The sequence below is a fragment of the Talpa occidentalis genome, unplaced genomic scaffold (genome assembly GCF_014898055.3).
Source record: "Talpa occidentalis isolate TD23 unplaced genomic scaffold, MPIMG_talOcc4v2.1 talOcc4.16, whole genome shotgun sequence".
Classification (NCBI taxonomy): domain Eukaryota; kingdom Metazoa; phylum Chordata; class Mammalia; order Eulipotyphla; family Talpidae; genus Talpa; species Talpa occidentalis.
The window spans coordinates 47,037,928-47,062,769 of NW_023601653.1; the positions used below are offsets into that span (position 1 = coordinate 47,037,928).

The window sequence follows — 24,842 nt, forward strand, 5'->3', positions numbered from 1 at the left end:
AGATTCTGACTCTGACCTCATGGTGGTTTTGGTGAGGTCTCTGACTATGACCCTCCATGTCCATCTAGGGTGGACATGAGACAGACACATGCCTGGGTGTGGTCTGCACAATGGAGAAGCTCCAGGCAGGAACTACGGAGAAGGTGGTGGAGTCCTTGATCCCAGCCTGCACTAACAGAAATACCTTCTGCATCCCCATCACCCAGTGCACTAACAGGGCCTGTGGCCCAGCCAAACGGGGCATCACAACTTTCCGTCATAGGCTAATCGCTCAACAGCTGACGATAAAGTATGTGGTGAGTAGCAAGGGTCTTGGGATGTGGCTCAGAGAACACCTGTGTATCATTGGGTGCACTAGCAGCCCTCTTGGTCTGCACTTCTTTCTTCTCATTGGCTGTTCCTGCTCTATCACTTACCAACCACGTGACCTGGGCCATTTCCTTAAATCGCAAAACTTTCCCTTCTTCATGAGTACAGGGCAGATGGACACTGATAGAAGTGCTGCAGAATTTTACAGATTAATGTGTCAGAACAGATACAGGTCTGGTGCAGCACAGCCCGTGTGGTGGGGGAGGTCAGCTCTGTGTGTGCGGCCAGGTCCCTGGGTCTCCCCCCATCTTTCCTGGAGTGTCAGCAGCCTCAGCACTCACGGCATCCCTGATGTGTGCTTAACTATTGGGTAGAAAAAGAAATAACCACCAGGGGCGCAAGAGGTTAAGACGCAACTTATGAAGCTGTCCCGCAGCCACTGCAGCACGAGTTTGATACCCAGCCAGGGAGCAACCCAATAGCTCAGCAGACCTCTCTTGACTCTCCAGCTGCTCCCCTCAACAGTGTGTTTCAATCTGCCTGTTCTGTTCCCCAATCCTTCTCTGGTGAAACCTCTCACCCCCCACACTTCTGGCCTGTACCCCAGTTCTTGTACGCATCAATAAATAAATCTTTGAAAAAAAAAAAAGGAAATAACCACCAGGTTGAGCTGCTCCATGGAAATGTGCATCTGAATGCAGTGTCATCCCAGAGAGGAGAAAGTTGCCCCTTGATAGGAGGAGAGCCAGGCCCCTCTGGGAACTTAGAGTTAGTGCAGACTGGCTGCACTTGATGATCTCACCACGTTACTACCCATGCTGGGTCCTGAATCAAGATGCCCTTGTGGCCTCACTGGACAGATATCACAGTCCCGGGCCCCTCCATTTGCCAGACAAAGCCTCACATCGCTGTGCTCAAATTTGTGTGGCGGTGCCACCTAGGACTGTGGCTATATGTAGACTCAAGAGCTGGAGTGTGGCAGGGTCAGCTAACACTCTCCCTGTGCCCCAGGAGGTGTCCAAGCTCCTTCCCGCCAGTGCCTGGGCTCCACCTGGTCCAGGGGGAGCAAGTAAGATGAACAACACATGGCATCCACCGTCTGTGCCAACCTCAACCAGTTCTATCTTGTAGCTACTTGCATCATCAGCACCTGGCTCTACACATGGCAGCCCAGGACAAGGCTGTGGTGGTGGAGCAATGGCTCAATGTGGCGCGGGTACACTGTGCAGGCCCAGGCTAGTCCTCTTCAAAGCCTGGCAACTGCCCTTCTCCTCTGCCCTACTAGGGGTTGAAGGTTGTGTTTCAAGACCCTGTTTGGACCCTGACTCTTCCTGCCAGTGCTCTCTAACCTTGACACTCAGACTAAATAGCAGAAGTAACTTTTCCTACCTGAATCTTACTTGGGGTATCTCAAATCCTTTCCCCCGTTTGTTAATGGTTGATATTAAAGGCACCCTCCCTGGATGAAGATCAATTTGAGAGGGCGGATATCAGCACATGCAGGGCTCCACTGGCCACCTCAGAGCTCCTGCACTTCCCTTCCAGAAGTGCCAGTTCCTGATGAACTTCTCTTCCCTCCATGCCAATGTGTCAGTTCTGCAGAGCCCCTGGGTTCGGTGTTGAAAAAGCACGGAAGAGAGTTCCCAGCTAGCTGGCCTGTCCCCCTATGCCAGCCTGGGTTGTTGTGGCTTCTGCCATAGTCAGTCCTTTTCCCCTCAGTCAGCTGGGGCCTCTTTGGAAGTAGCAGACCTTGGGGAGAGGGAATGGGCTCAAGGCCACTCAATCTTAGCTCCTCTAGGCACAGGCACCTGTTCTGAATCAGGAACCATTTTCTATATGTCTTCTAATGGGGTGAGCCAAATTGGAGACTTTCAAGCTCTTATTTTTTTAGCAACCAAGTTCTGTGCCAACTTTATTTCAGAATGGTCAGAACAGATCAGTCCTGATCACTTAAATTGGGTGAGACACCGGATGACCAGAGAGCACCTCCCCAGCCCCATGGAGACTCCCCCAGAGGGAAACATTGAGCCTGTGCCTTTGGGCTATTTGAATTTGTTGTTTCCCTAAAGAAAGGGTTCTCCTTACCCCCATGCAGGCAGTATTCTAAACCAGCTCTTCCTTCTTTCCTATCACCTCAGCCATTGGAGTCTGAAATCCCAGATTCTGTCCAGGGATGTCAACACGATGAGCAGGAGGCAGGTAATCCAGGTCAGGCAGAGGCAGGGGGTTTTCATGGATGTAGTGGTGAGAGGGGAGGGGGAATGGGCAGGGTGTGAGGGAATTTTCCCTGTGTTTTTCAGTTCATACTCCTTGGGACTATTCTAGAAGTCCTTAGATCAGGAAGAGGAACTATTTAGGTGTATAGGCAGGTGGGACAATTTGCAGGCAGGGATCTTGGTGATTGCACAATGTGGTGGGAATAGGCTGATGCAGCAGGGCAGCAGGGTGCTTTCCTGATGGAAGGAGCAAGACCCCACTGCCACACAGAACCATGCTTCTAGCACTCAGCTTTTCATATTTGGTATAGGTGGTGTGAATCGTTTTCCTTTTCCCTGAACCATCCAGGGTGTGCCCATAAAGCCAGGTATCTGATGTTCCTATGTTGTCCACACATCCATGGCAAGGGCACATGGCTGTCTTCAGCGATTTCTAAAAGTCAAATGGACATGAGACTTCACAGGGAGAGAATGTGTGTTTTTCAGGAGACCTTGTGCACCCCAAGAGCATCACTGGCCATCAGTCATATTCAGGATCCTCATTTGGGTGCCAGGTGGCAACACCACTTGCCCACATTTCTTTTGAGGGGGGCTTGGGAAGCTGATGGACTCTCAGTGGATCCTCTTGACAGATATCACATCATCCTGCCAAAGCAGAAGACATGCTTGTCACTTTCTAATGATCAGAAGAGCCACCACAAAAGCTCAGTAGCTGAGTGGGTGGAAAAGACTTCTTTGTAGGGGAATTTCTTGAGGGTTGTGAGAGCAGGTGAAGAATTTGTCAGTTCCAGTCTGAGTGTTCGAGGCTCCAGCGGGACCCAGGAAGCCTGGAGTTGAGGCACCAGGCCCTCTGGACATCCTTTATCCAGGCCTCAGTCTACTTGGAGCTCAAGACAGACAAGGAGCAGACCAAGGACAGGGCTCTGTCTGCGGTGTGCACAGGAAGGTTGAGGCACAGCCCCTGAGCAAGTGACATTTCCCATTGGGGCCTCTGCCCCCTCCTCTGTGCAAGGTGGGTGTGAAGACCTGTGAGGCTGAACCCACTTTGTGGTGTTGGGGAACATGGCATGTGTAGAGCTCTCAGCCTGCTCCACTGGAGGGCTGAGCGAGCATCACTCTAGTGATAATACGACACCGTGTCCTCAGGTACATTCTGAGGTGTTAGGGAATCCATACACTTTCCAGGGGAAAAACCTGTTGGGGAGAAAGAATCAAGAGAAGACACTGGATGGGGTCAGATGTCTAGGTCCCACTCAAACAGGGGTGATCAGGGCTGGTGTCCGAATGGTTGAGTGGAACGTCCAACCTTCCCTTTTCTCTATGACAACAGAGCCTCCAAAAATCCCCAAAAGACCAAAAGGTCAAAAACCAGAACCAAGACTTACATCAACACAGTACCCACACCATGGGGGCCTATAGGATGTAACCAACACAATACAGTACCTGATAAGAGGACAAGTCACTGTGTATGGATTCTCACCTATGGGAAAAATTGCAAGAGACCTCAGGCCCCAGGAACAACAAGCCTGTCTTCATTTCACAAACAGGGGAAACTAAGAGTTCACTGTAGCCACAAATGTCTGCTTTTCTCACCCAGAGAGTGTCAGTGATGGTTGCCACTGGTCCCTGGGAGTGCTGCACAGCACGGGCCATTATGATGGTCACTACAGTTCCCTCAGAGGTGTTGTCAGCGACATCACATGTTAACAGCTTTTTGGGAGTCGTTGAGCTGTAGGCACAATAATCAGCCCTTTGAGACACCAGACCCAGGGCCTTTCGTGCTCCTTTCAGGCAGCATCAGAGAGAGGACCGGAGGCCCTGTCTCTAACAGAGATCTTTGGTTTTTTCTCCCTCCTCAGAGTTGGGATGCTGGATGCTGCTTTTCTACTTTCTTCTTGGGAAGCCAGGAACAAAGTGTTCCCCTTCTTTCTTCTTCCTTTGGCAGCTGGAACTTTCTGTCCCATTCAGGGCTGGTAGCATCTCTTCTTCGGGGGCTAGACCATCATTCCTGTTCAAGATCCGGAACCATCTCTCTTGTTCAAGGGCTGGAGGCCTCTCTTCTGTAGCTCCCTCCGACCCTGGCTTCTATCCTCTTTCAGGCTGCCCCACTCACAAGTCTGATTGGGCTATGGCCCAACCCTTTGACTGATCGGACCATTAAGCACCAATCAGCTCATAACTCACACCTGATTGGTCCACTCCAGGAGCCAGGAAGTGTGCAGTTGCATGTAAGGGCTCCACAGAGCAACTGCCACAAGACACTTGTGGTGGCGCAGCAGGGGGAAAGACCAGCACTACTGCAGCCAGCTCCCCCTTCCAAGGTGTCTTGGTGGTGGAAACTCTAGGACACAGTGGCTCAATGTCATGAGGGCACAAGTCTGCAATGATGCATCCTTGACACTTCCAGAAGGGGCGCACCAAGTTCCCAACCAAGGAGAAGAGAGCCGAGAAGAGACTGAAGCAGGAGGTAGGTGTGTCTTGGAGGGAGGGGGTCCATGGGCAGAACACAGGGTCTCCCCTTCCCAGCTGGATGCCTGCAATCAAGAGACTGGACCTTTCCTGCTCTGGCCTGACCCCTTTGCTTCAGTGAAGAAGGCCTCCATCAGATGTGACCAGGGCCTAGAAGTACAGGTAAAGGATGGACTTGGGGCGAGAGCCTTCTAGAACACATGCCCTGTGATTGGCAAAAAGTCAGTCCCTGGGGAGCTTAAACGGTGTTCATGGAGGGGCAGGACAGAGGAGAGAAGAGGGAGGCTGCTCAGGGCCCTGTGCTGCTCCACCTGGGCCCTTGGGGTAGAGGAGGCTGAGCCTGTGGAGTTTCAGGGGAGGGCCTGTGGGACACCTGAGAGCAGCAGTTCACCTGAGCTTCTCTCCCCTGACACAGGGGGTCATGACCTTCCTTGGGATATTCTTGGAGGAGATCAAGAGGCTGGACATGGTGATGGAGGATCACCTGGTGGGTGAGCTTGGGGATAGGTGGGGCCAAAGATCTGTTTCTTGGGAGGAGGGAGCTGCATTCTAAGTCAGGAGCTGTCATCCCAGGAAAAGCCCTTCTTATGAGGCCTCCTAGCAGCCCCGAGAGCTGGGCAGCCATAGGCATGTCAGGGATGGGTCGGTGGGGGCTCCACACAAGATGGCCTCTCTGATGGTGCCCAGGTCCCCTGCTGCTGATGCAGCACAGCTGCCTGACTAAAAGCTGCATGGGCTCCTGTTTGAGAGGGACTCAGTGCGCCCTTAGGCTGTGCCCATGGTAGGAGAGTGAAGCCAGTCCCCTAGGTTTCCGGAGGCCCATCACTGGCACACAGCTCTTTACCTAGGACATTCCAGCACCATCTGTCCACGAGAGGGTTGGACTGCAAGAACCCTGAGACTCAGACACTTTGTCCCCTTCTTTTCAGCAGAGTCAACTGAGGTTCAGTGCTGTGTCTCTGTGTGGGCCCTCTGTGTGCAGGCCCTGGTGTCAGTCCAACAGGAACAGGGGTAGAGAGAGGGTACTAGTGAGGACTGGGCTTTCTTTCTGATGCAACATTTTTCCCCTTGCAGAGGAATAGTATCAACCTCCAAAAAAGAAATGAGGTATGTATCTGAGGAGGGGAGGGTGGTGGGATTCATGGGCTCCCTCCCTCAAGGCAGAACACTGCTTGCCATCACCAAATGTGCCTGCAACTGCTGGGAGAGTTTGAATCAGAGAAGTGACATCTGTCCATTTGGCGGTGGCCAGTAGGGACCTGGCATCAAGGACATGTCCATGAGGGCCCATTTATGCCCATCTCATTTCCTGCATGGTGGCCAGTAGGGACCTGGCATCAAGGACATGTCCATGAGGGCCCATTTATGCCCATCTCAGTTTTCAGTAAAGACCTGCATGGCATTGGAGGGAAGCACACTTCCCATGTGGACAAAGGCTCCGGGCTGGTCCCAGCCCTTCCCCAAACCCTCTAAAAGCCCATTCCCCATGCCCCACTCAGGCCCTTTCTGAATGAATCCTCGCTTCCCTCTGGTCCAGGAATACCGTATTATGAGGGAAATCCTCATGCTGCAGGAAGCAGAGGAGGAGTTCTGTGCCTGGTTCTGGGACATGGGGAATAAGAGGTGAGAATTGGCAGGAGTTGGGGGAGGACAGGGGTGGACAGTCCAGGACATCTGTGTCAATCCCTAGCGGGAAGACCCAGACCAGGGGCATGCTGATGGGGTCAAATGCCTGCTGCTGGGCAGACAATGGGAGACACCCCAGTGAGTGATTTTTTTTCTTTCGTAATAAAAGGGATGGTTTTCTTGATTTCTTCTTCTTCAGATTTATTGTTTGTGTATAGGAAGGCTACTGATTTTTGTGCTTTGATTTTGTATCCTGCTACTTTACTGAACTGATTGATTAGTTTGATTAGTCTTTCTGTGGAGTTTTTGGGGTTTTCTATGTATATTATTATATCATCTGCAAATAGTGATAGTTCAACTTCTTCCTTTCCTCTTTGTGTTCCTTGCATGTCTTTCTCTTGTCTTATTGCACTGGCTAGGATTCCCAGTATTATATTGAAAAGCAGTGGTGAGAGTGCACATCCTTGGCTTGTTCCAGATCTTAATGGAAATGCATTATCTTTTCACCACTGAGAATGATATTGGCTATGGGCTAGCCATATATGGCCTTTTTGCTATTGAGGTATCTTCCTTGTATCAAGGGGACAATACTTCAAAAAGAAATAAACCTCATTAACATATACTCACCAAATGAAGGAGCACCAAAATATATCAGACAACTATTAGCATCTCTGCAAACAGACATCAGAGAAAACACATCTGTAGTAGGAGATTGAACACACAACTATCAACAAGGATAGATCAACGAGACAAAAAATAAGTAAGGACACTAGAGCTCTAAATAAGGATCTAGATCTCATGGGCTTAACAGACATCTGTAGAATACGAAACCCCCCAAAAATCTGAGTACACATTTTTTTCAAGTGCACAAGGATCATTCTCTAAGATCGATCACATACTGGGACACAAGACAAACATCAACAAATACACCAAAATTGAAATCTTACCAAACATCTTCTATGACCAAGAAGGCATCAAACTTGAAATAAACCATAAAAGAAGGCAAGAAAGTCTCCTACCTCATGGAGATTGAAACCCAAACTACTGGAAGACCACTGGACTAATGAGGAGATAAAAGAAGAAATTAAAAAATACTTTGAGTTGAATGACAAGGAGGACACAAATTTCCTAAATGTGTGGGATGCAGCAAAAGCAGTAATAAGAGGAAAATATATAGCCATACAGGCTCACATCCAGAAAGAAGAAAGAACTCAAAGAAACAATCTAACCACACATGTCAAATAACTGGAAAAAGAACAACAAAAAAATCCTAAAACAAGTAGAAGAAAGGAAATGATAAAAATCAAAGCAGGAATAAATGAAATAGAAACTAAAAAAAAAAAATCCAAAAGATTAATGAAACCAAAAGTTGGTTCTTCAAAAAAATAAATAAAATAGGAAACCCCTAGCCAGGCTCACAAAGGGAAAAAGGGAGATTAATCAGAAACGACTGTGAACAGTTATATGCAAACAAGTTCAACAATCTAGAAGAGATGGACAAATTCCTACAACTCTACAAACACCCAAAGCTAGATAAAGAAGAAATAGAACACCTAAACAGACCAATTACAAGCAGTGAAATTGAAATGGTAATCAAAACCTTCCCCAGAAACAAAGCCCAGGACCAGATGGATTTACAAATGAATTCTACCAAACATTCAGAAACGAACTAGTTCCTACCCTTCATAAACTCCTTCACAAAATTGAGAAGGAAGGGGTAATACCAAACACATTCTATGAAGCCAACATGACACTAATACCAAAACAAACAAGGACAACACAAATAAAGAAAACTACAGGCCAATCTCTCTAAGGAACACTGATGCAAAAATCCTCAATAAAATTTTCGCTAACAGAATCCAACAATGTATCCATAAGGTAATTCACACAACCAAGTAGGATTTCTTCCAGGGACACAGGATGATTCAACATCCGAAAATCAATCAATGTAATCCAACACATCAACAAAAAGAAATATGAAAACCTTATGATAATATCCCTAGATGCCGAGAAAGCTTTCAACAAAGTACAACACCCATTTATGATCAAGGCCCTTGAAATTCTCGGGATGCAAGGAACACCACTTTCTTTTGAAAGGATCACACTGTGATCCTTTCAGCCCCACTGTGAACATCACGCCACACTCAGGCGTGTGACTGCACACACAGGTCCAAAGTGAGAAGACAACTTGGAAGAAACAGCATCTGTGTCTGTTGAGGCTCAAGGAGTGGCCAGGTGCCAGCCCCGCTCTCCTGACCATTCTCTAGACAGAGGATTAGGTCAGAACATGTCTAGACCCTGGAAGGGTCACGAGAGGGAGGACACTGAGGGCGAGAGGAGTGGAGGGTTCCGTGGCACCACAGCAATGCCTTGCCCACAAGGAGAGCGAGAGGTTGGCCGGGTGTGAGAGGGCAGTCTCCCCACTCGGGGGCTGCTCCTGCCATTGCTCCCGTGCCCTGAGTCCCACCTGCTGGTGCACTGGCGCCGAGGAGCCGCACACGCCCTTTCTGTAAAGCCCCTGCATACCATTAGGTCCGCGTGTGGCTGGGGCTCTGGCTCAAACCTGTCCCAGGCACGACCAGTTCCCTGGAAGCTTCTGTCCTCGCCCACTTGTTCCACAGCCTTCATAGCCCTCTGGCCACTGCTTTAGGGGGGAGGTCATATGCTACATACCCTGGAGGAGGGGCTGCTGTCCACTGACTAGGTGACTGGATGGGTCCTGACTCACCTCAGGGCACCAGTCCCCGGGGGCCCTGGGGAGCATCATTCCTTCTTAGGCTCAGGGGCTACCCAAACACGAGCACAGAATGGGAGGTGTCCTGTCCCCAAAGGGGACAGGTTGCCTGATGACAGGTGGCCATCCAGCCTCCATGCGCCCTTCAGGTTGACCCTCCACGCAGAATCCGCCTGATTTCATCCCTCAGTAGAGCTCCTGGACAAAGATCCTCGGTCCTCACGGGGATGGGTGAGACATCCCGGGGCCCATGGGCCCCAACAGGTGAGTACAGGCCAGCAAAGGAAGAATGGGGGAAATTGGCCAGGCTCCTGCTGTGGGGTTTGGTGTTCAGGCCAGTCCTCACCCCAGGTGCTCACACTGGGCACCCCCAAGACTCAGGAACCCCCACTGCAGCCTCTTGGTCCCTGTATTCCTAGCAGGGGCACTGGCCAGGAGAGGGATCCAGAGACTCCGAGTGTCTGGCCCAGCTCTACCACCAGGATTGACCCTCTCGCTGGTCTGAAAGGACCAGTTGGGCCTCGGCTAAGCCCTAGTCCCCGGGGCTGTTGTTCTCAGCCCCCAGATCTCCCCATCACTGCTGACGGGCCCTGCCTATCAATGTCCCCGTGCTGCCACCCTGGCGAGGTCCCTCTGGAGAGAGAGGCCTCAGTGCGGGGATGGCCGTTGCCTGCAGTGACCTGTGTGCACTCGTAATCTGGGGGAGCACGGGCTTCTCCAGGTCGGTGTGCCCTGGGAAATAACTCTGACACTGCCCGTGGGCGTGAGGATCGCATTCCTGTCTGGCGTTCATCTCTGCACGGGTCCCATCGTTCTTGGTTTTGCTGTGACCATAGAGGAGGAGGTGTGGCCCTCACTGTCCATCTGATGTCTCTTAAGGCCTCGGTCACTCTGCCAGGTAAGTGTGCATGTCACTGCTGCCAGGGATTCCTTGTTATGTTTCCTCTCGATCCCCCTGGACTTTCTCTTTCCCAGAAAATGTGCTGTTTCCTAACAGGGCACCCCCAAAGGACTCAGTTCTTCTGAACCAGGCTGCTAACCACGAAGCCAGCTCTTGTGAGGGGTGGAACAGAGACAGTAAACAGATGGGGTGCAGGGGATGGGCAGAGGCAGTGAGAGCAGGGGTGCAATGTTCCATTGGTGAGCGAAATGGTCAGAAAGTGCATCATGGGGCGGTATCTCGCTGTGAACTTCTTATAGTCCAAAATGAGTACAATTACAACCAAGCATAGCAAGACAACTATTGATTAAAAACGTGTATTTAAAAACAAAAAAAACACCAAGCAAGAATAAAAATAAAAGTGAAAAATAAAACTAAACGCATTATCGGGTAGTCAGTGATGAATGGGGATACGTCCCGAGTGTGTTCACCCTTCCCCAGCCAGGTTAGGGTGGGCTGAAGAGCCGTGGGGGTCACAGTGGGGTCCTGGTTGATTTCTCCGTCCCTCAACCAGGGTGGGGAGGGCTCTGGACCCATGGGGTTTATGGTGGGGAAGTGGCCAGGTCCTCCTCCCACCAGCCGGGTTCGGGTGGCCTCTGGACCTGCGGGGGTCATGCCAGGGTCTGGGTAGGGCTCACCCTCCCCCACGCAGGGTGGGGTGGACTCAGGACCCTCGGCCATAACGGAGGGCTTCTGGCTGGGTTCTCCCTCCCCCAGCCAGGGTGGGGTGTGCTCAGGACAAACAGATATCCTGCTGGGGTCCTGGCTGTTTTCTCCTTCCCCAAGCCGGGGTGGAGTGGCCTCAGGAACCCCCGTACGTCCTGAAGTTGCCTCTGGTCCTCCTGGTGGCTTCCCCTCTATGGCAACCTCGGTCAGATCTTCTGTTTGAGAGGGAGTTGAGACAGAAGTGCATGACTGTCACCACACACCCTTCCATGTGGCCTTCGGGACCTAGTCCAGGCCAGCACCCTCAGGGCAGCCCAGTCCTGATCGCCCCGGTGTCTGCCCCTGAACCACACGTGTGTTTCCCAGGTCAGAGTGGCTTCAGGTTGACCTGGGTTCCCAGGTCAACCCAGATGTGCTGGGAGCCTCCCTGTGGGCCCTGACCCTCCCTCCCAGAACACCAGGACATGTCGCCTCTCACCTTCATTCTCCTCCACCAGGGGCTCCAGGTATGGTACCCAGGACCTGCCACTCTTACCCGGTGCTGCACGGTGACGGGGTCCCTTCTTACTGGGGAGGAACGTTGGGGAGTCTCCCCAACGTTCCTCCTTAGGTGTGCACGTAGATTGTCTCCCCTGGGAAAAGAGAACATGCAGGGTGAAATCTACGTGGGGAAGGAGACCCCAAAGGCCTGGGGTCCCTCCCGCCAGCCTCTTCCTGTGGGACAATGACCCACCACACTGTGAGCCGTAGGACTCTGCATAGCAGGACACACACTCACATGACCGCACTCCCCGGACTGCACACTGGCAAGCACATACAGGTACACACACGCACTCACAGACACACACACTCCAGGACAGATGGGGCTGCCCGAGTCCTCAGCGTGCTGGCCACTTGCCCATTGGCTGCCTTCTTACCATTGGGGTCCTCCCAGCAAATGGCCAGTGAGGCCAGTTTCTTCCTTGAAATGTTTCCTAAAGGTACTGGCATCGTTTACCGGCATGCACCCAGGGGCCCTGGGCAGGCAGCAGAACATGTTGCCTCTCCCGGGGCATTGAGACCACCACCACTTGGGGTCTGGGTCTAAATGCGGCTGCCTGGAGACCAGGATTCTGAGTTTTGAGGGGCTCATAGCCATTCGTGATGTCACTGCCTGTGGACTCTTCCCTCTCTTACCTTCTCTGTCAAGAGCCACACTCCCCTGGGCTGCCGCCTGCTCTCCCTGTCTAGGCCTGTCCACACCAGTGACACCGACGCCAGGCACAAGGCCCAGGGGAGCTGAGTGCAGGCGGGGCCAGGCATGGGGCTGTGGGAGCTAGGGCTGAGGGAGCTGTGGTCTCAGGGTGCTGGGACTCAGGGAGCTTTGGCTTGGGGAGCTGAGTCCCAGGACACTGCATGTAATAATCTGGGGTCTTAGGGACCTGCAGACTCCTGCATTTGGGGCCTGGGAGAGCTGGGGCTTGGCATAGCTGGGTGATGACCCAACCCCACCTTTCTTCCAGGAGGAGAGCTGAGCAGCCCTGTGCCCCTCTGTCCCTGCACCCCTGTGCATCAGAGGTGACCTAGCTCCCTCCCCATCACTGTCGTGGGTCGAACTCATGGCTGCTGATATGGTTGAAGGGCAGGCTCTTTGTTCCTGGCACAGGCCCAGACACAAGTAGGGCCTGCAGTCTGCCTGCTCCACATTCTTCTTCCTTTCTGCTCTTCCTTTCTCCTTCCTGACCCTCCGTTGATCTGCCTCCTCATTCATCCCTGAATCCTTTCACTGAGACCTGCCCCCCTCACCTCCATGGAGAGTATGGGGTGTGCTGTGTTTTGTGTACAGGAGAGAAGCAACAGGTTGTCCAACTTTCTCATCCTGCTTCCGTTTACCCCCATAGCTTTTAAGAAGTGGATGTTTGGAATGGGGAGGCTCAATGGCAACTTCCACAGGACAGGGAATTCTCAAAACACATGGCCAATACTGTACTTTTGTGGACAGATTCAAGACAGAAGCACTTGATGGGGAAGGTTCATGCCAAGGCTTACTGAGAGCAGAGATCCTTTTCAGCTGCCCGGCTCTGAGAATTTCAACACACTTTGGATATTTCAAAACAGGTATCGGTGAATAACATCATGCATCTGTTATAATGTAGCGTACAATGCAAATGCCCTTGAAGAATGCATTGACTTATTCTGAGCTCTAGCATACACACAAGATGTGGGCGGGAAGGGACCTGGGCAAGTCACTCAGGTGTCCCCATGCCTGTGTCTCCTTGTTGATCATTCTTCCAGCGGGACCCTCCCGTTTATTTATTTTGGCGGCACAGGTCCATGCTCTGTAGTTATCCACCTCCTTACCCACCGCCGAGGCCCCATGACCCTCTGCCACAATCTTTCGGCTCTCTCCACACTTCGTTCCTCATTCCCTCTCCGACCATGGTGGCCTCAGTTCTGCGGTAGTCAGATTTCTAGGGTTTGGTATGGTTTGTGTCATTCCTTTGATTTTTTTTTTTTTAAAGATTTACTTATTTATGCATACAAGAACTGGGGTACAGGCCAGAGGGGTGGGGAGGGGAGGTGGGAGGATTCACCAGAGACAGAGTGGGGAACAGAACAGGCAGATTCACTGAAATACACCACTGAGGGGAGCAGAGAGCGAGTCAGGAGAGGTCTGCACCATGTGGGTTGCTCCCTGGCCGGCCGGGGATATAACTTGTGCTGCAGTGGCTGCGGATGGCTTCATCGGTTGCGTCTTAACCCCTTGGGCCACCAGGGAGGCCCCATTCCTTTGATTTCTGTCTTTGTAATCCTCATAGAAGTCAGATTACACAAAATCATTTTTTCCCCTCTGATGATTTCTTTTGCTCCCCATAATCGCCCGCAGTTTCATTAATGTTATTGCAAATGCCACATTGTCACCTGGTTTTGATTGAATACTTATATGAGTTTTCCACTGTCCTTGGGCACTTGAGTTGTTTTCATAAGTTGGCTAACCTTTGGCTCTATCAACTCAGTTCCCTACGATTCTGGGTTTCTTGCCTCTCCAAGTCTTAGCACAGGTTAATCTCTCCCTTTGGATGTGTTAGTCTCTTTTTTCTGCTCTCCTGTTCCTCCAGGTACATTCATTCTTCTCTTCTTTTTGAGGGTTTGTATTATTTATTTGGGATACAAAGCTGGGGTGTAGGCAGAGGTGAGGGATGGGGCGGAGGGTGTGAGCGGATTCACCAGAGACAGAGTGGGGAGCTAATCAGGTGGGTCGACTGAAATACACTGCAGAGGGGAGCAGCAGGAAAGACAGGAGATCTCTGCTGGCCATATGGGTCAGCTCCCTGGTAGGGGATGGAACTCGTGCTACACTGGCCACCCATGGCTTCATAGTGCTGAGACTGAACCCCTTGAGCCACCACGGAGTCCTGCATTTTTCTTCTGGTGCCGACTGCCCTTCAAGGCTTCCTCTTCATAGATCTCCCTCAAGGAAGCCCTTTCTCACTATCCACGGTGAGTTGAACTTTCTTTGCAAATATGGGCATGATTTTCTTACCCCAGCAGTGCTCTGGGTTATTCTATGTATTATACTCGTCTCCATCAAGTGCCACAAGGGACACACTTTGCACAGACACCTTTATCACCTTCACTAATACCTGCACACTTGCATGAGGGCATATTGTCAGTTTCAGGCTTGTGGACTAAGTAAATGGTGGACGAGGCAGAGTGTGCTCTGTGTGGCTGCAGGAAACAGTATGTCTTTCTCAAAATTAAGGACGCAATCAAGGTGTGAGCTGTCGAGATATGCTATTCCTGGAAAGCTGAGCATTTTAATATGGCAAGGTTGTTGTTCTAGCTCCGTTTGCACAGTGTGATTGCAAAAGTTCCAATGATCCATTTACTGTGCTAGTTTCCTCAATGAGGCTGATGAGCGCAGGCTGGCAGCCCAGCGGAAATTCAGAGATCAAACTAACAGCATTGCAGCTTGTATTCACAGTAGGTTAGGTTGCATCTCATGCACCAGTTTCATTTACCAGGAATCTGAATACAAAATGAGACCTGGAAATGTAATGGATGTTTTGTGTTCCCACAGTCCTTATCAGGAACAGGGGTCAGAGTTGACCTGTTGGTCCTGCTTATGCAGTTCAGTCCCGGGAACTCTCCACAGCATGACCTTCCCTCCAAGCTGCCTGAGGGCTGTCATTCTGGAAATGCAGTGCTGGGCTCCAGGACACTCATTGCATGAGGGCCTGGGGCAGTGGCCATATTTGAGTCTGGGCTCTGGCCTCACTCTTCTTGTCTGGGCCTCCAAGGTTTGAACATCCCACGAGGCTCACATTACCTCCGTTCAACAAGGAAAATTCTCCAGGCCTTACCCATTATCACCTTTAATCAGTAGTTATACAAAATGTGGGGTGCATATTTATCATGTGTAAGTTTTTCCTACAACTTGTCCACTCACAAATTGGACAGGTCACTGTGCCCTCTCCAGGGAGATGGAGCAATTGAACCAGCCATGGGCTCCTCAGCGTTGCACCCGGGAGCAGCGCGTCAGTGATAGATCTACGCATCTCCCCACAGAGAGTGGCCTCCTCCTCTCTGTTGCTATGGCATGTGTGGAGGAGACACTGATGGGGTCCCTTGGGGAACACATAACTGTCCCCCGCAACACTGCTCAAAGGACACCAGAGTCGAACCATGTCAAGATCCAGCGGCAGGGAAATGCTCTGTGCCTGTGCAATGTGTACAACATCCTGAAGATGAGTAAGGCCCTTCACAGCTCCTGACTTCACAGGTCTCCGGCAATCTGTCCTGTGCTGTGATTTGGCAAGATGTGGAAAAACTCAAACAATAGAAACCACTCCACTCTTTTTATATGTGGACTACTGATTCAAGGTGATGATGGCCAAGATGTGGAGAAGTTCCCTTATTGAACCAAATATTCTATAGGAAGACTGAGATGGCCAGGTAAATCACAAAAATACTCACAAACGGAAAAGTCAACATGCATATTTCTCCTCTGTTCCTCAACAATTATATGAGAAGGTATTTCTACCTACCGTAACACTGGTGGTGAGGAGTTGACATGTTGACTCCTGTGGTAGTTCATCTGTGGGTTATCATGTGGGAAATCCCTGGGGGTGCACATAGGCCAGAATTTGAGTGTGGATGCTAGTACCCTGCCAGCCACTCCAGAGTTCTGGGGGGAGGCCCCTGTGCTTCTGCTCTCACATAGCCTAGCCCTGGGCAGTGTTGGTGTGCTTGGAAAACTGGCCATTTCCTAGGCACTCGGGTGAACTTTGGCCAGTTGATCGATGATCATAGACATGTCCAGGTAGACACATGAGGAGGTCTCTGGGGCTGCTGAAGTGCCACGGGGGACACACCCATAGGACACCACTTCACCCAGTTCACACACAGAGGAGTAGCTACACAGACATCCTGCCAGTAACACATGAGAAGCTCTAGGAATCAATATGAACAGACCCATTGGAATGGGTCTGTTTCCAACAGTCACTTTCTCATTCTGCAACTCATATGCTGGTTAGGAACATGGCTGACCTACCAGGTTTTCACCCATCACAACCTGTGCCTTCCCTCCAAAACTCCCCTCAAAAATGTTTACAGGGCCTCCCCGGTGGCGCAGCGGTTGAGCGCTGGGTTGCAAAGCTGCCGGCGACCTCTGAAGCGCTGGTTCGATCCCCGGCTGCTCCTCGGCCACCGAAGGAGGGTCCCACATGGCGCGCAGACCTCTCCTGCCGCCCGCTGCTCCCCTCAGCAGTGTACTTCGGTCTTTCTGCCTGCTCTGCTCCCCGCTCTGGCTCTGGTGAATTCTCTCACCCTCCCGCGCTTCTGACTGTACCCAGTGCATGTATAAACAAAACGAACAAACAAACAAACAAATAAATAAAAAACATGCCTCTAAAAAAAAAAAAAAAAAAAAAACCACAAATTTAAAAAAAAAAAAAAATGTTTACACCTCCAAAAACACACACACACACACACACACACACAATGAGGGAAAAGGCGTGTGAGATGCTCAGGAGGGATCACAGGTGTATTCTCAACACCTGGGCAGCCTGAGACTATTACCTTTTTTTGCCTCTTGCGAAATGGCCAGAAAGAGCGGCCAGGAGGGCTGAGCTGGCCATGGGAACCATCAGTAAGTCTCACCCTCTGGGTTTTCCTGAAGCTGAAGCATCTGAGCTTCAGGGGCCAGCAGCAGAACATCTTCTTCTGCTGACTGTGTCTAGTAAACTGAGCTGGCCAAATGCTGTCGCTAGGATGTGGTTGCCTGGTGGACAGAGTTCTAAGTTCTGTGGTGCCCACCACCAGGAAGTGAGGTCACTTGTTCAAGGACCATTAACTGTTGGATTCCTGCAATCTCACCTCCACAAAGACCAATCCATGCCATTGACCTTATTCCCAGCAAGAAAAATCCAGAGTGTACACACTGATCCATAACACGCCTCATCCGAGGTACCTGGGTAAATAATGATGGTCCTAAGATGAGGAGTCTCATCTGAATGGAGATTTCCTTTCCTTAGGTACTGGGGCCTGGGATCCTCATTGTTCTTCTCAGCACCCCCGTGTCCCAGCATTCACAGTGGTGTCCGACAAAATTAACTTCCTGGAGACATCGTCCGTTCTATGTGTGATAATATCTCAAAACCTATAGTCTGTTGGACACAGAAGGGAGCAATAGGTTGTGGGGCACTTGTGAAACAGGAGAGGGGTCCAGTCTTGTCATATTGTAACTTTCACTTCCCATCTACCTCGTTGTAATATCTGTTCCCTGAGGGAGTTGAAATTAATGTTCGTTCAGATATTAATGTTCACTGAGATAGTGAAATTTATTGGCAAAAGTGTAGAAATGTTTCCTCTTCCAAAGAGAACGAGACTGAAGTGCTTCATCTTGACCTCAGATGAGGGCAGAATCCACGATGGCTCTCGGAGTACCCATCCAAAGCATACACATCCCTGGGTCACCACATTGTGGTCAGCGCCTGGATACTGAGCAACAGGACACAGTCACATGGGGAGGAGCCAGTGGCTATATTTAATGTCAAAACGTATCTCCCATCCATATGAATTCACCACAGTCCTTCCCTCTTGCCTTCTTTTCCTCACTAAATGCCTTTTTCTTTGCCATAGTCCCACATTCCTGAACTAGGGAGACAAGCACAGATGTTGTGAGCTCCCCTGTGCAGGGGTCACACAGGAGAGCTTCCAGGCAGTGCCCGGGACACCACACAGAAAGGAAGTCAGGCACTTTGTTCAAAATGCAACATAAACCATGGGGTTGAATTGGGGACTAAATCTTTGACCTGGGACACCTGAGGCTGTGGACACAAGCCCCACTCTTTCTAGACAGTTGGCTCACACACATTAGGCGACATTCACTTAGATTAAGGTGCACGTATTAGGGCAGTATTGTTAGTAAGGAACAGATGACAGTATCTCAGGCCACAGGTGTGGGTGCCACCTTCCACCCTCCTCCCTCCTGCCCTCCACTCTACCCATATGTCCCTGCAGTGACAGTGATAGACTGTGAGGGAACTCTGAAGGAACTCTGAAGGACTCTGAACTGCCTCTGAAGAAACTCAGTTCTGCCCATGAGAGTCTGCAGTAGTCTTGCTCTCCCTGACACTGTGACCCCACCCTGTGAAGGGCTGGCAAGGACACCAGGCAACCCTCCCATGGGAACGCCAGACCTCTCTCTCCGCACATGCTATATTTTCAGAAGGGAACGAGCTAGTGTCGTACACATGCCTTCACTTTCAAGCTCTAACATGTTCCTTTCACACCGACAGCACCAGAATGGCAGGGCCTGGTGAGGGTGATGTTCAGACACAGCTGGCCCTGCAGGAACCCTGGCACAGGGACAGTGTTTGCTCCTAAATCCTCTGAATCTTCTTCCCTCTATCCAGCTACAATGCACAGACTGACGCTTGTCACAGGAAGTGAACATGTTTCTGAAGCAGGGTCAGCACAATGGGCTCTCAGTGACCACATGGTCCAGCAAAGCTCAGAGACACGCCTGGCACAGGAGACCTGCTGCCCTCCTGTGGTCAGAACTTGCACTTGCAGACTCAGGCCTGGACACCACCAAGGAACCTTTCGTGTTTACTTGGCTGTCAAGACATGGTCTCTGGGTCCTCCAAGGCACCTCAGCCAATTCAGCAGCCTGAAAGGGCAGGTCATGGGCTCAGAGTGTTCACATCACCCCGACTTTTTACCCTCTTACTGAGACATCCTCCTTACTGAGGAGGAATTCACCTCAACCAGGTCAACAATTACCCCCAATAGCCAATGGGGTCTCTGAGGATGCAAGAGGAAAGGGGGTTATGCCAGAAGACCATGGTCTGTGAGCAGTGCTCAGAATGTCCTTCTCTAAAGTCCTTACCCACCAGAGTCACCCGAACTTTTCAAGTTGAATGCACAACCCTGGGAAGATCATTTCCACAGGTTCTCAGAGCACAGTGGGTCTTTGATAGAGACGGCAGGCTGGTAGAATCCCTTGAGCCTGTGGAGCCTCAAAAGCAGCACCCAGTTGACCCCGAGGGATGGTGGTTTCTTGTCTTTTGTCACCACTGTCTTGATTGATGAGGTGGCTTTCCATAGTTGATGGGGTGGCTTTCCATAGTTGCAGGTGCCCGTAGAGGTGGATAAAGGCATGAATGGGGTTCAGGTTAGAATCAGCTCCATGGCAACATCATCTGTTCCATGTGCGGTCATATCTAAAAAACACCCTTTATTATGAGTTGGACCAGGGATGTCCCAAGTCAAGCAAAGCTCTTGGCTTCATAGTGATTTTGCTGAACTTCTCTGGGACATTGGCACGTAGGTAGGAGAATGGTTGCCCCTGCCCCATGCCATGCTGAAGCTACCCCTGACTTTTCTTCTTTCCCTTTTGTAGCTTCCTGTGTCTGCTCTTCATAAACTCACTTCGAGATGTGTACCTGTGCACCTGCCTGGGTGTAGAGAATAAAATGACCGACTATGGAGATGGGCCCACGCAGTCACACTAACCTTAGGAGCTCTCCTCACAAGGACACCTGAGTGATGGGAATCAGCACTGACCAAAGGCCCCCCTAATCTTTTGATCTCTGAACATGACTGAGCTATTCCTGCCTCTTTATAGGCCTTTGTACTGGGAAAATTTGCATGTGAATTTACATACCCATTTTCTCTAACAGAAAGAGATGCCGGCTCAGCACAGTGGATAAGGCCTCAGAGTAGGTAGTTCAGGGGAGTGTGGGCCTGGGCGCTCCAGAACACTGGGATTTGGGGGAACAGCCATCTGTCCGCCGGACATTGTGCCCACAACTGGGTGGTCACGTGGCTGTGGCAGACCTGAGCCCGTGGGTCCCCAGGACCCTGCCTGGCCCCGGGCATCCGTAACGGCCCCAGCTATTCGCAGGAGACACTTCTCAGTGCCCCGGCCAGTGTCTTTCCCCACCCGCACACGCTGTGAGCTCTTGTCACCACTATGGGAAAATAGTAAACAAAGAGTAAGTAGCCCATGGGGTGAGCGTGAGTGTTCATGTGTGTGTAGCAATACACGATCATTTCACTACATAAAAATTGCCGAACAATCCTGAGGCGCATTTTTTCACTCAGAACTTGCCCAGTCATACTTCAGCAAAGCCAAATCCTAAAACAAATATCTTCACTACAAAATGAAAAGGTGGCAGTAGAGAGTGGGCATGAGAGAAGGACAATGTGAACGTCAGTTCCCACTTCACGTCACATAACTTTATCTATCTGCGTTAGTGGTGCGAGGCAGGTCCTAACGCATCCCAGGGAATAGGAAGACACTGAGCCTTGAAGAGCTGATTATTTTTGAGGGAAGTACATGCACCGATATTAGAGATGGCCTTGTGTTACCTCCCAGGCTTCCTTTGTGATTTCCCTGTTTCACTCATGTAGGAATCGTGTAGGATCATCAGGTTTCTATGTAGCGATTTGTCTAACATTAACAGTATCTTCCATATTGCCATCTGTTCAAAACCCATTCATGTCACATGTTTCTGAATGAGATAAAAGTTATGTAATAGCGTCCATATAAAAGTTATGTAATAGCGTCCATATAGCATCACCATAAGGAACTTGTGGTGATAGTCCATAGATTGTCACCGAATAGTGTGTATATTGACATGATGAGGGACATTACTGTTCCTTCACATATTTATACTGATAGATACTTTCATTCATATTTTCCTGTTTTTCTCTCAGTCACCTGATATAAGGACCAACGATATTCAATATAGATGACATATCAACATTTTTGTTTACATATATGTAAATGTATTTCCGCAGTTGATTATTATGACCTGAAATGTTTAATACAAGAACCACCAATTATATGTGATTCTGAGCATTTGAAAGGTTGCTTCTGAAAACCAGGATTTTCTACACATATATGATACAGAACAGATTTTGAAAACATATTTTTTGAAAGATCATGGAGATTCTTTTTTTTTTAAATTTATTTATTTATTTATACAAGCATTGGGTACAATCAGAAGTGCGGGAGGGTGAGAGAATTCACCAGAGCCAGAGAGGGGAACAGAACAGGCAGACCGACGAAATACACTGCTGAGGAGAGCAGCGGGTGTGGCAGGAGAGGTCCGCGCACCATTGAAAACATTTTGAAGACTTGATTTACAAAAAGACTGTATGTGAAGTAATAAGTTTGCACTTACATTGTACATCCGGTGTTAAATATATTATTACAGTCAATTACTTCATATTTTCTCTTTAGTTTTGTTATAGCTATTTAAAAATTTAAGTAACATACGAGGCTTGCATGACAATTTCTGCTGTACCGTACAATAATGAGTGTTTAGTAGGAATGATAATGGGGCACACTATAGGTGTAATGGGCACTCAGGCCAGCCCGTACCACACTCCATTCCCACACTCAAAGCAAGCACATCTTTACTTTAAGGCAAAAGGCTTTATGAAAACCAGATAATCTATTGACTTACATTTTCTTCTCCTTCACAGTCTAAACTACTGATTCTCAAAATCAAAGTGCCTAAGAAATGAATTTTTCACAACCAAAGCAAATACAGCTTTGGATTATCTCACCAATTTACAAAGGTCCCTGTACTTGTATATGTACAACGTGCCATATTATACAGTGATTATTAAGGTCCCAAGAAGGACATTAAGCTTGGCAAAGAATTTCATCCTAAACTGATGTTTAAGATGGTATATTTGAGTTTATAAGATTCTAAATAAAAATCAGGATCGGGTCTGCTATTTCATAAGGTATGGAAAGCTATGCCTATGGAAAGAGACCTTAAAATATGGTAAGATAGAGTTTCAGGGCAGGGAGAGGGAAGCCCCAGAACCCTCAAACCTGCCTACTCTAAATAGGTTCTCCCATGTGCCACACCAAGACAAAACATATAAGATCTTTAATAGAAAGGAACTTCAATACAATTAGTGAACAATACAGAAAAGACAAAGACTATGGTTTCTAAACCAAGCACCCAAAGTTACTCGTCCCCTTGTGGGTAAAAGTCCACCTAAACGGGATTGGCTTGGAGCAAGGCCCAAAAGCCTGCCACAAGTCTAAAGCACCTTTCGGCGGGGACTCATAGGAAAGGATCAGAAACAACCAGACAAATCTGGGAGGAAAAGAGTAAATCAAAATCAGGATAACAACCTGCCGTTGGTAACCTCCCATGGGTTTCTCACCTAGATCAGTTTCACCCAGTCCAGGACCAAAAACCAAGTGCAGCTTCTTTGCTTGTCTCCCTGCTCCATGTGCCTCCTCCAGGTGTCCTCCCTGCTCTCCATCCTGCTTCCTTCCTTCCCCAGTCTCCTCTCCAGCTTCCTCTCTGCCCTGCTCAGCTCCACCCTCCTTTGGATGGGGCAGGGAACCTGGAACCTCCCCTTTGCCTGGACACCACCCTGTTACAATAGGAGTTCTCTCCTGCACTGCTTTCATTTAAAAGTAATTTGAATTCAAAGCGAGACATGGAAATACTATGGATGTTTTGTGTTATCTTCCATACTAAGCAAGTGACTATTCAATATGTTTCCAGTTGAATTCACTGCGATGTCCACAGCCGAAAATCTATGCTATTTCAAGGAGAAGTATTTGCCAGTTTCTAAGCTTGCCCCCCACTACCCCTACCCCTGAGGATGTCAGTACCCTCATACCCTAAAGTGGGAATCCCTGAACTCACTGAAGATAAACCTACCTCTGTTGGTTAGGGAGGAAACAGGCTGGGAGATTCCCCATTTTCACCCTAATTCTCACTGAGTGTGGTCACACGGACATAGCATTCTGCCTTGCTTCCCATCATGGTTACCTCCAGGCCTGTCACAAACATTATTTAAAAAGCTAAAATAAATAAAGCCTATGAAAACAGCAAGAAGAAACAAGTAAGTCATATAGAGAGGGGATTGGGTGTTCTGGAACAAGGTCAGATGGAAGATATTGTTCGTCTTGTGCTCTGAGGACCGTTGAAGCAGTAGCTCGCCCAACCTGAACTGCGGTTGCTCGGCTACCTAGGAACTAGGCCAGACAGTCTCTCCATCCCCCCTCAGGCCAAGACATTTAGTTGCCATGCCTGGCCTCTGGCTGTGCCCACAGCTGGGGTGTTGGTAGCCCAGCATACTCAGGTTTGCCTATAGTACCTGGGGTAGAATCTGTCTTAGCAGCAAGTCTGCTTGGGCACCTTCTCCACACTTGGGGGTCTCCGGAGCGCTGGTGGATGCAGGTCATCCTTAGACAAAATCTCCTGGTATCTGCCCTACTGCACCAGCTTCCGGGGAGCCCAGCTCTCCTTACTGAGAGGGAGCTGAAGCACAAGAGAGAGACCATCACCCACATACCCTTCCTTATCTCCTTCCAGATGCACCCGATCCTGCCTGGCACAGTCAGGGCGACCCAAGTCCTGTCACCCCCTAATTCTACCAAGTAGTCCACAGGTACAATCCTCCACCTGTTTGGCTGCTCTCCAGAGGCCCTGTCCACTTCCATTCCAGATGTTGCAGGACACACCCGCCTCTCACCTTCAGCCTCCTCTTCCAGCAGCTCCAGGTCCTTCAGCCAGGGCGTGTGTACCTGTGCCCAGTGCTCCTGGGGCAACTGACATTGAGGTGCATGTCATGCCTTGGAGGCATCCTGTACCTTGATCCAAGAGTGGAGTAGGGCCCAGGCTCCCTTTGTCGTGTCCACCTCCACACTGAGAAAGGTCCCCTGGGCTGACGGTGACACACTGAGGGGGATCCACCTGAAGTCAGAGGCTGCCCCGGCTGTCATGCCCCTCAGTTGTCCTGGTTCTGGGTGTGACCATGACCCACCATCCTGGGACAGCCTGGACCCTGAAACGAGGAAACACATGACCACATGACCCCCACTCACATGACCACACACTAGCAAGCACACAGACTCTCACTCTCTCTCTCATGCACACACACACCACACACACACACACACACACACACACACACACACACACACCCCAGGTCAGAATGGGCTGCCTGGGGCCTCAGCATGCCGAGTAGTCCCCAGTTGCCCTGTTACCTCTGCCGTCCTGCTGGTCAATGGCCAGACAGGCCTGTTATGATTCTCACAGTTTTCCTTTTATTTTTTTTTACCAGAAGCAGCCATCTCAGCAGCAGGAGCTGACGGCAGCAGTGTTGCTCCCTTACCCTCTGCGCCACCACAAGTCAGTTGTGGCAGTTGCTCCTCAGGGCTCAGCAAATGCCATTTTAATTCCTCGATCATGGAATGAAGAAATATTGTGTGACTTATGAGTTGTTTGGTGCCACCCAGCCATGACACTGATAGAAGATCCAGTCAGACTTGTGGGTGCAGCAGACTGAAAGAGATAGAAGTGAAGGTGGGAGGGAGCCGAGGCAAACTGTTCCCACCACCACGCTCTGT

At 50.0% G+C, this 24,842-nt stretch overlaps 2 protein-coding genes across 9 annotated transcripts; one reads left to right on the plus strand and one right to left on the minus strand.

Annotated features, from left to right (window-relative positions):
- The first annotated feature begins 2,492 nt into the window (after positions 1–2,492).
- Positions 2,493–24,634, plus strand: LOC129145967 (uncharacterized). Of its 7 annotated transcripts, XM_054696311.1 has the most exons (9): positions 2,493–2,508; positions 4,933–4,992; positions 5,052–5,156; positions 5,410–5,481; positions 6,069–6,101; positions 9,504–9,618; positions 10,076–10,252; positions 12,942–13,057; positions 19,848–20,914. In XM_054696311.1, the coding sequence occupies exons 1-8, from the start codon at positions 2,494–2,496 to the stop codon at positions 12,989–12,991; spliced, it is 627 nt and encodes a 208-aa protein (XP_054552286.1). In that variant the 5' UTR covers position 2,493; the 3' UTR covers positions 12,992–13,057; positions 19,848–20,914. The 7 variants fall into 7 exon arrangements, with proteins under 7 accessions (XP_054552286.1, XP_054552281.1, XP_054552282.1 ...); XM_054696306.1 differs by lacking the exons at positions 2,493–2,508; positions 19,848–20,914 and adding an exon at positions 24,557–24,634 and having other exon boundaries at positions 4,749–5,156; XM_054696307.1 differs by lacking the exons at positions 2,493–2,508; positions 19,848–20,914 and adding an exon at positions 23,939–23,957 and having other exon boundaries at positions 4,749–5,156.
- On the minus strand, positions 10,615–17,222 carry LOC129145966 (nascent polypeptide-associated complex subunit alpha, muscle-specific form-like). Of its 2 annotated transcripts, none has more exons than XM_054696304.1 (3): positions 17,021–17,222; positions 11,439–11,592; positions 10,615–11,172 (listed from the first exon to the last, which is right to left on the minus strand). In XM_054696304.1, the coding sequence occupies exons 1-3, from the start codon at positions 17,156–17,158 to the stop codon at positions 10,616–10,618; spliced, it is 849 nt and encodes a 282-aa protein (XP_054552279.1). In that variant the 5' UTR covers positions 17,159–17,222; the 3' UTR covers position 10,615. The 2 variants fall into 2 exon arrangements, with proteins under 2 accessions (XP_054552279.1, XP_054552278.1); XM_054696303.1 differs by having other exon boundaries at positions 10,615–11,175.
- Positions 24,635–24,842: the final 208 nt, after the last annotated feature.